Genomic DNA, 17,260 nt, shown 5'->3' with positions numbered 1-17,260 from the left:
GTGTACGGGGAATAATTCGCAGTTAATAAAAATCCACAAATGGCGAAGTGAAGATAATATTTCGCAGTTAATAACATTTTATTAACCGCGAAGTACCCACTCTTGATTATTTTGAAGGGCAAATTTCGTAGTTAATAAAATTTTATTAACTGCGAAGTACTTGTTCTGCATAATAGTGTAGAGGGAATATTTCGCAGTTAATAAAAATTCTCTAACGGCGAAGTGCTCGCTCTGCACAATAGTCTAAAGCGAATATTTCAAAGTTAATAAAATTTCGTTAATTGCGAAGTACTTCTTTTGCATTAGAATTTAAAGCGAATACATCGCAATTATTAAATAAAAGGGAATAAAATTTCATTATCTGCCAAGTACTTGCTCCCTATAATGGTGTAGAGGGAATATTTCACAGTTAATAAAATTTCATTAATTGCGAGGTACTCCTTTTGCATTATAATTTAAAGCGAATATATCGCAGTTATGAAATAATAGGGAGTAAAATTTCATCAACTGCCAAGTACTTGCTCTGCATAATGGTGTAGAGGGAATATTTCGCAGTTAATAAAATTTCACTAACGGCGAAGTACTCACTCACAGCATCCGCGGTACCCATTTATACACCTGGGTAAAGTTAGTAGTTACTATGACCCGGGTGGCGAGTGGCACCGTGAGAGTGTAGTGTCTTGCCCAAGAACACATCACAATGTTCCCGGCCAGGACTCGAACCCGCACTGACCAAGAAGCACCGCACATCCCTGAAGAAAAGAAATCAAGTGAATCCCGTGGTTACTGTGTTTTCTCAAACGGAGATGTTGAACTTGATGCTTCTAATTCTAATCGAATACAAAGACCTACAAAACAGCCGTTAACAGCTTTATTAAGCATGCCGAACCATAACTATTCTTTCAGTAGAGTTAAAACACCACAGTGAAATACAGTAAAATGTAAAATACTTTTCTGGTACTTCATTACAAGGTATATCCTTTGTTCTTTACTCCTAGTTTTCTGAGATGTTACAAAATCGAACGTTAATTAATTTTATCAATGTCCTTGGTTGTTTTTTGAACCCTGCGATCTCAGGTCCATTGTGTTAGTGTTCATCAGAACGGTTTGTCTGAATATATTGAGCTCAACTAGAACAATTAGCATATCATTTATCACATTCTGTGATAGACGGATTTGGCTACCTTGCCACCTAGTTCTTGTCACTTGATGATTTCTTTGTGACGTTACGATTGTGCAATCTGTTTCATGCCGCAGAGTGCATGGTAACCCCCGAAATAAATTATTAATTTAGCGTCTTGTAGCCAAACTACATCCTTCAAAGTGAATTCAATTTTCTACCTATAGTATTTTAACGTTGGCGACAATGTTAGCTGAATCCTTGTATTGATTTTTCTTAATTTGATTCAATTTTCAGTTCTTTTGCACGAATGCCTACTTGATTATCCTCACGTCTTTGCTGTTTAGAGATTTTATCCAGTCCACATCATCCGGAAATTGAACGAGATACCCGTTCACTTTATCGTAATCCATAACTGTTCCCTTTATCCAACCAAGATACTTAACGACTCCTTCAACATTTTCTTCGTACTCTACTTCCACACGTGTTCCAATCATCCTTTCTCCTTCAGGTAACTTCCGTTTTGATGATCGTTTGTCTAATTTCGCTCGCTTATCGGGAGGAGTTTGTTCCACTTGGGCTTCGTTTTCATGTAGCGAACTGTTTGTTCGTCTCAAACTTAGTCGAGAACGCTTCCTCTTTTTGCCTTTTTTTTCCTTTCTCGTTTTGGCTGCTATTCTCATAACTTATATTAATATTTTGTTCACTTGCAACAATTTTGACTGCATGTAACCTGTCTTCCATGTAAATATTCTTCATGAGCGCCGCAATGTTGCTACATCCTTCACCAATTGACTGACGATTTAGCGACTCCACGGCATTGCTGGTATTGGGTGTCGCGTCCCACTCTTCGTTATCTCGTAAAGTGTAGGCCTTACAAAACATTTTTAAAATTCTTTCTCTTGACCACCACCTCACCCAGTGCGCTGACCGAGACCAATGAAAATTGGTTTGCTGATTAGAAGCTGCAGCTATATCTGAAGGTAGCAGATCTTTCGCCTCTGCTACATTCTTTTTACCACAAAGGACGTCGAAAGCCAACTTGACCACAGTTTGATTCGTAAGTTCCTGTATGGTATGTCCAATGTAGCGAAAAATCTTATGTTCTTCTTTGTTTTTCGTGACAATATCACTTACTCGATTGACAGACCTTTTCCAGTGCACAGTACATCCACGCAAAATGTTCTCGCAGAGTTCCGCTCCAGACTACGCCGAAACCTTCCCACTCGCGTAGAAGGATTTCCCGCTACGGCTGGCTGGGAACCACTGACATGCGTAATGACTCGTTTCTGGACAATTTTACTTCCGGTAGCCGTAGCAGCGCCAGCCATGGAGGTGCTGGGTTTGTTCGAGATATGTGTCGTTTTATTTGTCGTTTTGCATACTTTGAGGATTTACTTTGCTGATTGTGATTCAATACTGCATTTCTACGAAAGATTTGCAAAACCACCGGATAAAAGATTGCGAGGTAAAGTGATTTGGATCACTGGTGCATCGAGTGGAATAGGTGAACATTTAGCCCAGAAGCTAACTGAATTGGGCTCTAAACTGGTGCTATCAGCGAGGAGAAAAGACGAATTAGACAGAGTGAAAAATCAGTGCCTGAGTAAGTGTTACTTTTAGGTGTTTTTTTTTTTTTTTTTTCGGTAAACTTAGCGATCTTTATTTGCAAGTTACAGTGATCAATACAAAGACGTTATTTTGGCAATTGGGGTTCAGATGCACCTAAGCAGGTGTTGAAATAGAAATGGGCAGCCTTTGTGAAGACTGCAAGATGTAGTCTATGAACACGGACATTGGAATCTGTCCCATCATTATTGGGATGTTGCCACTTCAGTATGGTGCTATTATTCGGGGATAAACTGCATATTTTATGCGTTAACACAGCTCTTTTTTTTCTTGCTGTACAGGCTTGGCAAAAAAGATTTTTCCATTGACATCTGAGGACGATTTTCTTGTCTTACCACTGGATATTACAAACTTTTCCTGTCATGAAGACTGCGTCGCCAAAGCTCTTCACAAGTTTGGCAAGGTAATTTTTAGGTACTTAATAATCAAGGCATTTGTATTATTATCAATGCTTCTGGTACTATATTGGTGTGTAGACACGGTAACCAAATGGCCATTAATATAAGATAAAAATATCTATCATAGTAGGACCTCCATGGTCTGAGTTGCACACTAGACAAACATTTTGAAAACCGATCCCTGTATGAGGGTATCAATTGGTCACAGAAGTTTAGGGCTGGGAGAGGCTGTGTGACCTGAGGAGATTGATGCTAAAAGAAGAAAGGCAGAAAAAGGAAAGGAAAGTGGTTGTCATACATGTATGGTAGATGGGAAATATTTGGCTTGCCATCCTTACATCATGAGCTCAAACCAAATGGCTTCTCCTATGCCCCTCTCATAAGTCTTATGAGCCTTGAAGGGTCCACACTATATTGCCACTTCTCCTCTGAAAGGGATGCTAGCTCACCACAGGTTACCCACCCTTTGTTGACCCTTTGACCCTTAAAGATTAAGTTCTCCTTACAATATTCCCCCCTGAATCATACATTAAAGTCAGGAGAATATATAAAATGATCACTAACTAAAGAAGCCTTTGATTGAGTAAGAGATTCTCCTTATCAGCACCTTAGGAAATATATAGACAACCGTATGGAGAATATACATACAAATGTTAGGGTGTTAAACAGATGATATTACATGGCGGCGTGGGGATATGATTTTAATCTTCGAGTGCTGTAAGTATCTCTCACTTGTTTGCTTTGTTCATTCGTGAGCTGTAATTTGAACACAAGAAGATAAAATTTGTATCCCCAAGTGGCTATGAAATATTCTGTTTATTTTATAGATACTGATGAAATTTCCACATAAAACAAACTTTTTTTATCAATTTTTGAAACAACAAAGTAGTGTAATTAAAGTGGTCACCTATCACAAAATGTCTGTCACAAAAATGTTATGAAACTCGGATACAAAGTTAAAAGGAGAAATATAGACAATAATACATATATTTTCTGTTCCAAAAAGTCAAATTTCAAAAGAACTGACTGTTCGCCTTAGCAGGAAGCTCTCTTGTAATTGGCCAATCATGTTAGTAACCATGATTGGCCAATATCAATATCCTCACCCCTGATAAATAAAAATAGTATCTTCACTGCATATGATAAAGATATGTTTTTTTAGTAAAAGGAAAAATCCTGGTATATCATCACTATCTATTTTATAAGTAATTTCTTAAAGATTGATTTCAAGCTAAAAATTAGCAATAAAAAAGCAAGATGTTTTGACTTCCTAGAGGTCCTTTTCAAGTGGGTGAAAGTTGTCTAAATTAGCATAAATATGTAGTAAAAGTTGAAATGGCTAAAAAGGTGGCGAATGCTAAAATGTGACTGAATATGTAAGAATGTGCTAAAAATATTTATGAAGTAAAAACAATGGAATAATGATAACAAGAACTACTCTAAACAAAATTTAATGATTTGGCAGGAATTGAATTGCATTGTTCATTTTGTGTTGGTGTGAGTTCTTTGATGAAAAAAACATGTATATATAATATATAATATATATTATATATAATATTTATTACATGACTCGGGCAGTCAGAGGGCCAATAACTAAAATCAACCAATCAAAATACTCTATTGCCGGTCAATATTCTCTCAGTATTGGACCGGGCACTGTCCCGAATGGACCTGATGATACCACACTTGTGTCCCTTTGAACTTCAGTCATATTATAATAAATCTCTTATTAACCAAGCTTGCTCGGGACCGTACTGGAAGAATATTGGCCCTCAGTCTTTTTTGTACGGACCGAGCGCAGCGAGGTCCTTACTGTCAAGACCTCAGGCCGATATTCTCCCAGTACGGCCCTCGCGCTTGGTTAATAAGATGTATATATTATATATACAAGTTTTTTTTTTATCAAAGAACTCGCACCAACTGTTATAATAGCTATATACACCAGTTATATAGCTCTTTGCCATTATGCATCATTATGTTCTGTAATTGAGTTATAATGTTTGTTACTTGGCTAATCAGTATGGCATTCAGATACATTCTGTTACATTCTGTTAAAACTGCAGATTGATTTTTTGGTGAACAATGCAGGAGTTTTACAGATGGGTTTATCAATGGATAGTGATTTTGATGTGGTCTTTCCAGTCCTGAACACAAATGTACTGGGGACAATTTCTTTTACCAAAGCTGTTCTGCCTCACATGGTTCAAAACAGGAATGGTCAAATTGTTGTAATAAGTAGTGCCTCTGGGAAATGTGGTAAGTTAAGTGATATCTCACTCAAGAGGGGATGGAGGGGGGGGGGGGGGGGGAGGGAAAATTAGAAAAAAAAAAAACAGTACTGAAAGTTCAGTATTAAAACATGAACTTAAAACTGAAAGGCTTTAAATCCTTTCTTCAAACATGACATGACATCATTTTACGATCTACCCTTTTCTTGTCTGACAACTTGACAGCTGAAGGATTTTTTTTAAGAATCACTTACTTGAGCAATATAGAAATGTGTGATTTGTGCTCCTACAGAAATAATAACAAACATTTGGTACTATATGGCCAACCCACCCCCCCCCCCCTATCAAACAAAGAGCACTGCACATGCAAGTTTGTCTGACACATGGTTGTATAGTCACCTCTTAAGCAGTGATCAATTCAAGGCTTTGCAACATCCCCCATCCCCCAGCCTCAGCTAGGTATTTGAACTTGAAAAAACTGGTATGTTCAAATCCCCTGGTCCCCCCCCCCCTCCAGCCAAAATTATATGAAATGCCTGACAAGTGCCAGATTTGATGGCCAAGTTTTTGTAAAAGGCGAGATTAGTGACCCTGACTTTCTTGTAGACCCTTTTTTTTTTTTTCCAAAAAATAACGTAAACTCTTAACCTTAACAAACACCTCCATAGTAAAAGATAAAACACTGGATGGGCTTCACACTTCAAATTCCCCACCCCTCTGGTGTCAAACTGCCCCAGGGGGGATGTTGAAGCTTAAAATTAATTTGCAAATTGCTCTGACTTAGAGTTTTAGGTCCATTTTTGTCTCAGTTTGTTTTTGATTTGTGTGACAGATTTTTGAAGCCATTCTGGGGCATTAGAAATGGTGTCAAAAACCCATCAGATATTCTGAAGAGATATCATAAATATTTTACCAATACTGTCTTCCCAATTTGTACAGTTGGATGTGGACAGGTGTTTACATTTTGAAATTTCCTTATATTTTGCATGACTTTTATAAAATATAAGGCATTCACACAGTGATAAAATATTTTTCCTCTACTATTTGGGTAAAACAATTTACACCAAACACAATGTCAATTCATTGATTAATTCTGCAGCACCAGCACCTTTTGTGGCTGCGTATTCAGCTTCCAAACATGCACTTCAGGTAATTGACTTGAAATAACATTGCACTTTTTGTGTAATTGATGATGCTATGATGGTAACTGAACTGAGTGGCTGGAAATCATAAGCGTGATTTCAAAATCGGGTTATCAAATGAGTGCACAAGGGGAGTTTGATTACAGTGTTGTAAGAATGGCCCTGAAAAGCCCTATGAGGGAGTGGTCAATTAACGTATGTATGTATGTATGTAATGTAGGTGATGAAGTCGCAAGCGGCAGAAGACAATCAAAACAAAGGGAACATAATCGAGCCTTGTGGGTTTATTGGGCCACACACACAGTTGGCTATGTTTCGCAGCTCTCCAAATTGATTCTTTTAAAAGCGAAATGTTTTTCCATCATAATAAATCCTTTATTGACCAAGCTTGTACGGTTAAGATGGCTGGATATTAGCATCGTTCTTTTTCTGCTTTTTTATAGACCTCGACTTGCTCTAAAAACGCAAAACATTCGGCCAATATCCAGCCATCTTGATCGAACAAGCTTAATCAAGAACCACACAAATAGAACCAACATTCTTAAATAAGATAGGAAACAGACAATTTATTATTTACACAGGGTTATTTCAACACTTTACGTATGGAAGTCTATGATAAGAATGTCGGTGTTACAATGGTATGCCCTGGCGTAACGTATACAAACCTCTTCCGAAATGCATATCGAGAGAACCTGAAGGTATGTTGATGAAATCCAACTTTGATGAGGTTATTTGTTATAAAGTATTGCGCGAGGAAGATGTAACTAACGAAACCAAGGGAAGAGTAAGTTTGCCGTGGCTAGCGCGCCTAATGGAGCTTTCGGAGGGAGGCGCACGAAAAGTGGGCGCCTCGCACAACGTGCAAGCCACCGAAGAAGGAAAAAGGAAAAGTCTGAAGCAGAGCTGAGGAATGGGACCACAAGAACCACTGAGGGAGCAACTTCAGAATACCCGTGCACACATTTACATATGTCGGGAGGCTTTGAAGAAAAAGGTATAACACAATAGACGTTATTCTTATTTAATGACATGTAAATGAGTGACCGGGTATTCTGAGAACTCAAAGCAAAACTTAAGCAAACTGCCAGCTATATGCGAGTTGTTATGAAGCAGATTTTGAGCGCACGTGTTAAATTTTGTTCCTCGGCTCTGCTTCAGATTAGAGCAGTCCCGGTCTCCTTTTCGATGGCTTGCGCGTCGCGGGAGGCTCCCACTTTTCGTGCGCCTCCCTCTGACAGTATCATGAGGCGCGCTAGCCTTCATATTTATAGCTGCAGCCTCCTATCGAGGTGAAACCATAACGTTGTCCTGTTGAGTTAGTGTAACGATAGAATACGAGCGACCTCCTCGCCCTAAAGCGAAGTCTGCCGAGTTCTACTCGATATTCCTCACTCTTGGGTTTGTCTGTTTCGGGACATCTTCGGTCGCTCAACGCTTGCTGACGATTTCTTCGGATCGCTTCGAATGTTACTCGGAATTAGTATGTTATCGTACAGTTTCCTGATGCTACGTATTCTTTGTTTCGGACTACTTTATACAAAGATAAGCATCTCACAATTATTTCAGGATGGCGCTTGAAAAAACAAAGCTTTACCTCGCAGAAATGTCTGAAAAGGTGTGATCGGAGCATCGAGCGAACTTAAAGGGAAAAGAGATTATTTAAACGTTCGGATCAGCGAATTATGCCCAGTAAATCCGGAGGTATAATTTTTTCAATTCCTGCTCTGACAACACAGAAGATGATAATCATTTCAAAATAATTTCACAGGTGCGTCTCCGGCACGAAATTGAATAAAAGACTTTTCCTCTCAGAAATATCTAAATGGTTTGATCTGCACATCGTAGAAAATTTGAAGAAAATTTTCCTATTCGAAAAGGGAACACTTTACCATTTCAATCAGCGACAAATACTCAAAAGAGCCGCAAAATTTGTGAAGCGAGCAAGGTCCGAAATACGACACATTGAGTTTACAGTGACCCTATTCAACGGTGGAATGGTGGAATAATCCACAACGTGGAGTGCCTTGTTGTATGAAACAAGTCTCAAAAAAATGGAATTGCAATGAAATAAGAAAATGATTTATAATAAACTAGCAAAATCAAAGTTAAAATTAATAGAAGCCTAGTTTAATCATTATTGGAGCCTAGAGAATAGATAATAGATAGAGGAACAGAGAGGTCCTTGAGCTAGCCCCAGAAGAGATCATTATTGTTCACCTATTGTTATTATTATTTTTTAATACTATTATAATTATCATTATTATTATTATTTTTATTATTAAGGAGGTCGATCATGTATCGTCAATTTATTTGCTGTTCTGCTGAATGAAGCTGAAGCAAAATAATGCAGACATAAGATGAATTCTGCTACTCTGTAGAACAGTTGTTAATACCGAAGAGATTCAAGACTTTTCTCTCAGCCAGAGACTTTTTAAACTTGTTTTAATTATTATTATTATCATTAATATTTATATTATTATTATTATTATTATTATTATTATTATTATTACTGTCACTAGTATCATATTAATATGATTATTTGTTACCATTGGTTTTTAAGTGTCAATTAGTCACTACATTCTTGAATCATCTTTCCTTTGTGGAACAATCCTGACTCATAAAGATGTGGGATGCGGCAGCAGTAGCCATATGCAGCCTTAACTGCCTATTTTTTTCTCATGCGCGACGGGCTTTGGCGAAAAGAAGGAACTACTCTCATAGTTCACCTCTGATTGGCCGTTTTGTTTACTTTGGCTTTGGTATTTCGTCATTGATTCGAAAAACGCTCTTGGAAACGAAGTCGCGACAAGGCTGTGGTCTAGCAGCGCCCGGTGGCCCCTGGCGTTTTACTTTTCCTCTTGGGCGACTCATGAATTTTACTTTTTTTCACACAAAGCATATGCCGGGCACCCTGGATTTCACAGTTTCAGAGCATTGGGCTCCATTCAATTTTCCTTCGGGCACAGCCTTGCGCAATGACATAAAATCCTCCTTGTTTTCTTTATTCTAAAGAAAGTCTGTCTCGCGCTGTTGCAAGCTAAAATTTCAATTTTGCTCCACTTAATAGACTCATAGGGATCTAGTACTTCCTCCAACGACCATGAAAACAGAACGATGCGCTCACCTTATTGTTATTGCCATGGTGAACTGTTTGAATGAAGTGTGGATCGCTGATCCAGCACGTCTGGTAGAACTATATCTGGCACAATATCTGCCACTTGTCAGAGACTGGTAAGATAGTTCATGTATTGCAGTTGTATTGCATCGGTTTTGCCTCTTCCAGTACATAGATCTTATTAGACGTTTTGTTGTGTAGTATCGCTGAGTATTTTTAAGAGTTGTGCCGTAGGGCGAGTCAAAATACAAATAACGAGGAAAAACACTCAGCGATACAACCCACCAAAACGTCAAATAAGGTATTTTTTATCCAACACGCCACATAGGGAGTGCGTGACAGAAGTATGCCAAGCGAACGAATTGGCGCGTTATGTTGCTCTTACTATTTTCTTCAATAAATGACGAAATTTCATTGTCGTCTAACTGATTTTCTTCGTTTGTTTTATTAAATAAACTTAGATCAATATTCGCCAGCCATTCCGACTCTTCGTCGTCAAGAAATTAATTTGAATTGTCCGCCATTAGTTTTGAAACTTCAGTCCAATTCGTCGCTCGCGCGATGCGAGAAAACCTGTCTATCCCGTTCTCTGGATACAAATACCGCGTGATATTTGCACTCATCTCGGGCGTTATTTGTACTCAGCGGAGTGTAGTTGAATAATGAATATATCTTATTAGACGTTTTGTTGTGTAGTATCGCTGAGTATTTTTACGAGTTGTGCCGTATTTTGACGAGCCTGTAGGGCGAGTCAAAATACAAATAACAAGTAAAAATACTCAGCGATGCTACACAACAAAACGTCTAATAAGTTATTTATTATCCAACACGCCAAACTGTTATTGCAGTGAGGGCGAATTTCGCGGATGTATATTTACGGGGAGTGCGTGACAGAAGTATGCGAGGCGGAACGGAATTGGCGCGTTGTTGTGCTGCTGTTTCTATTTTCTTCATTAAATGAAGAAATTTTCTGGCCTTCAAGCTGTTTTTCTTCGTTCGATTCATCTAATGAACTTGGATCTATATTTACCAGCCACTCTGACTCCGTCGTCGGAACTATGATTCAAATTGTCCGCCATTTTTTTTTTTTTTTTTTTTCGTAACTACAATCCAATTCTTCCCTTGCGCGATGCGAGAAAACTTGTTTAACCGGTACTACAATAGACGAGTACAAATACCGCGTGATATTTGTACTCGTCTAAGGCTTTATTTGTACTCGTCTAGGTGTAGTGGGATAGTAAGTTCTGTTAGTATATCGCTGGAAGCGCCCGCGGGCGATATGAAGCGAATCCTGTGTTCTGATTGGACACTCGAGCGGGCATGATGGGCCCATCTTGCCTCCTTGGGATTGCCCGCTTTGATCCCGGGCAAAAACAAACTTGAATCAGTACTAACTTTGCAATTCTTGTATGGAGAAGAAAAAATCGCTAGAGGACAGTCAAAACAAAGAAAATATAGACGATTCTAGTGGCTTTATTGTGCTACAAACTCAGTTGGCTTTCTTTCCTGGCTCTCGTTGTAAACAAGTCATTCTTGATTCTTAATAAAGTGAATTTTTTTTCTGTAACAGTAAATCCGTTATTGACCAGGCTTGTTCATTGAAGATAGCTGGGTATTAGCTTCGTTCTTGTTCTTTGCATATTTATGGACCTCCACTTCGTGTCGGTCCATAAAAACTGCAAATTTCCCGATTCATTCATGAGCGTTTTCCCGGGCTTCATTCGTGGTATCCTCTTCTGAAGAGGTTCTACAAATAAAACCTACTATATTTAGGTTCTCTTGGGCTTTCTTTCCATTTCAATCCTCAATACTCACTGGTTTCCCCATTTTAACTTGTCTCAAACATTTTCTTTCACTTGGTCTAATGATGTACGAAACAGTTTTGAGCCCATGTAAATAATCTGTGACAAAATATAGGCTTTTAGTTTGGATCGGGAATTAATCACGTCATTTGCGCAGAAGGACCCCAGTTTACCCAAAATAAAATATGTTAATTTCGTTTAATTCGCATGGAATTAATTTATATATTGATTGATATAAGGCAGCATTTTTTTCTAATTTATTTTATCACTAATTGATTGATTGACTGATTGATTGATTGATTGGACTTGTTCATTTATTTTCAGGTGGGTACAGTGGAACTGGAAGGAGACGAACCATGAAGATCCCTGAGTAACTGCTCGGTCCCAGACTCTAAAACTGCCACTCCTTGAATTAATTATTGTTAGGATTGTGCTGTTAATGATGCACACACATTGTAAATAGTTGGAAATCTCGAATTTTACGCGCAGTCCTACGATCTCGAGCTTTAATTTAATGGGTTGAAACGAAAATGTAAGTTTCTTTTGTTAACTTGGACAGAGAACATTTTCTGTCCTCTAGATTTAGGATCACTTTCAAATATTTTCGCTGGCGAAGGAGGTATTTTACTGAAGCTAAATGGATGAAATTTTCAGAACTTGTGCGGTTTCTAAAATTTGTAAAAAACAGTTCAGACGGCAAGCTGTTTAAACTAAGATTTTCACTTTATTTTAAGCGACAGAGGGTTTATAATTAAACAAAACTTCCAACTAAACAGGTGTTCCTTAATGGCGTCCGTCATCTTCCTGCTGTTTTCACTGAGGTTCTTCACTCTCGCAGTTTAAAGTACGTGCGGCCTCACAAATGCGTCTTTGATGTTCAACTGCCTGAAAGAGTAATATTTGAAATGAAACGTGCTATTTCAAATGACAGAAGTGACCGATCAAAAATTAAAAACTTCATTTCTTTTTGTCTTTGTACGTTCAAATTTGACGCGCGACGCCAGCTAGCGCCCATATTGTACTTGAAAAGCCTATTCTCCTAACTGATGCATTTCACCCGTTTTCATAGCCCCTGAGGGCAATTTTTTTTTTACGAGACCACAATACAGCTACAGTGGTAAAACATCGAGCATGCGCTAAGGAATCAATTTTGGCCCATTGCGCCGATTTCCCGCGCAAAAATTTTAAAGGAAAACTTGAGAAACAACTATTATTCAAGCATTTCTCAGTCAGCCATCACTGAGATTGAGGTGTGATGTCCTATAGAGAAACTTAGTGGATAATATTCTTGTTTCTTTCTATTCAGTACCTGTTCACTGAAGAGTTTAGGAGAATTGCAAGAAAATCCTAATTTCCGATTGATCACCTCTAGCGGTAACAGGTTAAGGGACATCGCAGTCAGTTTTTAAACCAAACAGATCCAAACCTTAATCCCTACTCTGAATGAGTTTTGAGAACTAGGATTATTCTTTAAGGCGGAAAATAAGAAAGAAAGTTGACTGAGGTATATCACCAGGACCAAGATGATCTAGTCCTTTTACTTTTGTCCTAACTGAAGATTATAATTCTATTCAGCTCCGGCTGGTACCAGAAAAACATGTGCTCAAATTTTTTTTTTTTTCGTAAAGAAATTAAAAATGTTCAGCTCACGCTTTGCTAATTTGAAGTGTTTAAACGAATGTTAATGCTTGAGTTACCTTCTTTTCCCGGCTCAGTGAAAAGGGCTTATGTGTAGGACAAGAAGGCGATCTCCCTGGGCATGGTGGAACAGGTATGACAGCTTCACTATCCTGAAAAAATGTCTGCAATAAAACTGTAGCCATGAGGCACAGAAAACCCAAAGATTTTGACAGCTTATTCATGGTGAAAAACAGCGGATACTAATCAATGTGTAACCTTTCTCTAGAGCAACGTAACTGTTAGATCGATCGCTTTGACGAGGGGTTTATATTTCTTAGTTTTGGCAATTATCGACTTCTAAATTTAGTACAAGTCAAACGGTAAATAAAATTTAATTGAACTCTCCGGCGCGCGGTCCGTTACTAATGGATTTTTATGTTCTGTATTATTGAATTACAGGCTACATTCGACCCGGCCGGCTCATACTTTCTATCGCCTTATTAATCTGAGCGTCGATACACATGTCGAAATTAGAAAGGTTTGGAGCAGGATTCGGCGGGAGGGGCTGTACATGTGAAAATTCAGCCCCCTCTTTTTTCACTCTGTTTGTGAGCACTGTCAAGACCAGTGCAGTTTATTTTCGTTATAAAAGTCTCTTAAACAACCAATTAAAGACCAGGAAGAATTCATTGAAGACGAGTGACGCCTTTTAACTGTATACTTATTCTACAGATCCCTCCTTCCTCCATAAACGCGTAAAAATGAAATGAAATGAATGATTCACGATACCATATGTGCCGGAACAGACAAGCAACATGTTGGATTTAAAAAATATAGTTTCCTGACTTTTCACAGCCACTCTTGGCGTGTTCACTGACAACATCGGAGGAATTCTTCATCAATACCTCGCAGACGACTAATACAGCAGCTTCTGAGCCCGTATAGCTGGCTCATCTGGCCTTGTTCTCAGAATATTATTCTTTCGTCGGAACAACTGAGGTTCCCGAGGAGTTTTATTGACGTAATTAATCTAATTTCTGCCTGATGGAGAGACAAAAGCACATTCAGTTTGTTATCAGCACGCGCTGTTGTCAAGAAGCATTCATTTTTTTGTCGTTATTATTTTTGCTTCTCTGGTACGTTTTTAACACATTTTGAATTTAAAAAGAGACATTTTCGTAAACAGGTTTACGAGAGCTACTTTACTTAAGATCCCTTGGCCTTTTGTTACTACTTTTCAGGCGCTCATTAAAAAATCTTTAACTTTAACGGAGGTTCAAATATCCAGACGAGATATTCTTGGAGATTAATTGCGTCAATGTGTTTAGATCAAAGGGAAAAAAGCCGTTAACAGAAGGTCTAATTATGTTTTCGGGCCGATTCAGAGTCATTTTAGCCGGAGCCTCTAAGCGAGGATTAAATGACTCTATCTGAGAGGGGTCTAAAACATATTTATAACCAATAGCATATACTATATTACTATTATTTTCACTTTGAAGTACATGGAGACATTAAAAACTGAGAAAAATTACGATAAAATTAAAGAGTCCGAAAATGCGAGCGTGTGAGCGGGCTAAACAGCTAAAATTTTTATCTTGGCCCGCAAGCAGTGCCACAGTGCCCGACAAAGAGGTAATGATATGTGTGTTTCTTTTTAGACTTCGTACACATTTACATCAGCGAGTGTCTTGACCCATGGGCTTTTGGTATAGTGTTTGACAAGCTAAAACTTAAAACTTGCAACAGAAGTAAAATGACCACATTTTCTTATAATCAACTGATCAAGTCCGAAGGTGATTAAAAGAAAAGATCTTTACTTTTGATATTAGCATATGGAATATGCAATCATTTAAGCCATGTATGAAATTGCATATACGACAAAAGGAAGGTTCTTTTACTTTGGAGAGAAAGATATTTAAATACCTTTTAAAAGCTGGCGTAAGCGGTGCCTTCTATTCAACTGAAAGGAACTAGTTTTCAATGCTGAAAATAGTACACGAACCTTAAAAGAATCAACTCTAGGTAAAAACTGTGTTCTTCGTATAGCGTCGTTAGACTTCCTTAATTGAAAGTTTAATTTGTGGCTTAACTACAATTGCTTTATATGTGCCATTCTCATTTAAACATACTAAAATATATATTAATATATATAGTTCTATATGTCAATGTCCCTCTGTATTCTTTAATTTCCATCATCCTTAGAATAAACACGTAACCGTTAATTTATTACGATATGTTGACTTTTTGCCGTCGAGAAAATTTATATGTTGCAGGTTGTTTCATCTTGAAATGACTAATATATGAAGACAGAGATCAAAAGAAACCGAACAGTGCTCAAACCCATCTGCTGTTGCAACACCCAGAAATGACGGAGGATTTAAGCCGATTATGTTAATTAAACGAACCATCCAAAATTCAGAAATTATTTTCAATGGAACAGCCTTGCTGGCTTTTTTCGTTTTTACTATGGCTCCATCGATCCCCACCAATACATTTCCTGTGCGGCTTTAATCCCCATGCGCGCGACTAATTAAAATGAAATAGATTGGTGGGCTTTATTATGTGTATATACCGTTATTTTGAATTATATAACAAACAATTGTCCTGTTAGATCATACTGTTACTTTTCTTTTACCTTTTATTATCCAATTGTGCTTCGTAGGGTACAAATATCACGCGATATTTGTACTCCAGAAATATCCACCAAATTCGCCCGCACTGAAATAACAGTTTGGCATGCTGGATAATAAATCTCTTATTAGACGTTTGGTTGTGTAGTATCGCTGAGTATTTTTACTCTTTGTTTGTATTTTGACTCACCCTACGGGCTCGTCATAATACGGCACAACTCGTAAAAATACTCAGCGATACTACTCAACAAAACGTCTAATGAGATATATTTATTATACTTCTCATAAAATAAAAGAGGAAAATAAAGGAAGTTCTCGGCCTGGATATGTTTTTACTATGTTCTTAAAATTTTGGCTAATCTCAGCCTGGCTGTCCTTATTTGAAGAAAAGAGAGTGTCGTGGAGGATAGAAGCATAGATGACAAAAACTTTTTTGCTTTTTTATTTCATGAAATAAATAGTGGTAAGAACATTATGGCTCGGCTGCTCCTCGTGTGCCACTTTTTTGTGATTAGTCTTTCTCTGAATAGACCCACGGCAATAAGGAATCTATTTATTAAATACTTATTCAACTGTGAGGAAACTTTGAATGTGGTCACTTCTGATGATCCTGGTAGTGAGTGAAACGACAGCCTCCCTCAGTGAAGGCCTCATCGAAAGGCACCGACGGGTTGGATCCTCGAACAGGTCTCTGTGATGTGTTCTTTGACAATAAAGCTTAATCTAGCTGTGCCACCTGCGTACATAAGTATAATCAAGTGGGACTTAACACCTTGAGGGGTAGGGTGCAGACCTTGAGGGGTAGGGTGCAGACCTTGAGGGGTAGGGTGCGAACCTTGAGGGGTAGGGTGCAGAGGGCCTCGTGTGTCATGCAATAGGTCTGCCCGCAGGTCTTAACCCTCCTTTCCTTTGAAAAATCCCAGTTACGCGCGCCCTGATTCGCTCTTAATATATTCTGTTTTTTTTTTTTTATCGTTGAATAACATTTGAATGAATTCAAAGCCCTGCCATACTGATCCTAATCTGCATAAATAAATTGCGAAGAAAAGATCCCCGAAGTGTCCACAAAATGTTTGGCATGTTATTTTAAGTAGATACCTACCATCATAGGGGGAAGTTCATGATAAATATTTAAAAAGGTACTGAGGAAAATCAACAGATAGCTGGTGACTTTTATTGGCAAAACCTTTCAATACGGAGAAACAATTCTCTGATAGATTCTGTCAATCTATCATGAACTTGGTACAAAAAGCTATAAGAACTTAACGTTAACATGTATATGAAGTAATAGTGATCAGTGGTATGTACCTTCAGTTAAAGCGCCAAGCTGGTCTTCGCCACGGAGCTGAAATTTACCTTTTTTAGTTAGTCATTAGTCAACTGTTCGAGACCCAAGATGTTAGAAATAGAGGCAATAACTCCGTATGCTCAAAATTCTTTTGCACGAAACGATGAAACGTTTACCATACTTGCATTCTTTTTTATGTTATTGGGGACCAGTCCTTATTTGTTGCCCGGGACGGAGTCGGGGAATAGGGGAGGGCAGTTGGAGGATTCTGGGGGATCGGTTGGTTTT

General features: G+C 38.2%; 1 protein-coding gene and 1 long non-coding RNA gene across 3 annotated transcripts; one reads left to right on the top strand and one right to left on the bottom strand.

Moving 5' to 3' along the window:
• The first annotated feature begins 2,439 nt into the window (after nt 1–2,439).
• On the top strand, nt 2,440–12,207 carry LOC148728959 (dehydrogenase/reductase SDR family member 7-like). 2 transcript variants are annotated; one of them, XM_088725349.1, is made up of 7 exons: nt 2,440–2,726; nt 3,031–3,152; nt 5,211–5,403; nt 6,475–6,524; nt 7,099–7,215; nt 9,585–9,748; nt 11,759–12,207. In XM_088725349.1, exons 1-7 carry the CDS (start codon nt 2,450–2,452, stop codon nt 11,802–11,804), a joined length of 969 nt encoding a protein of 322 aa, XP_088581475.1. In that variant the 5' UTR covers nt 2,440–2,449; the 3' UTR covers nt 11,805–12,207. The 2 variants fall into 2 exon arrangements, with proteins under 2 accessions (XP_088581475.1, XP_088581476.1); XM_088725350.1 differs by lacking the exon at nt 9,585–9,748.
• On the bottom strand, nt 12,139–14,043 carry LOC148728958 (uncharacterized). Its single transcript, XR_015988816.1, has 2 exons — nt 13,132–14,043; nt 12,139–12,319 (listed from the first exon to the last, which is right to left on the bottom strand). It is a non-coding gene; the product is annotated as an uncharacterized LOC148728958 (long non-coding RNA).
• Nucleotides 14,044–17,260: the final 3,217 nt, after the last annotated feature.

The sequence above is a fragment of the Stylophora pistillata genome, chromosome 6 (genome assembly GCF_964205215.1).
Source record: "Stylophora pistillata chromosome 6, jaStyPist1.2, whole genome shotgun sequence".
Taxonomy (NCBI): domain Eukaryota; kingdom Metazoa; phylum Cnidaria; class Anthozoa; order Scleractinia; family Pocilloporidae; genus Stylophora; species Stylophora pistillata.
The sequence above is the reverse complement of the archived record's forward strand: the minus strand, read 5'-3'. Positions and strand labels throughout refer to the sequence as shown.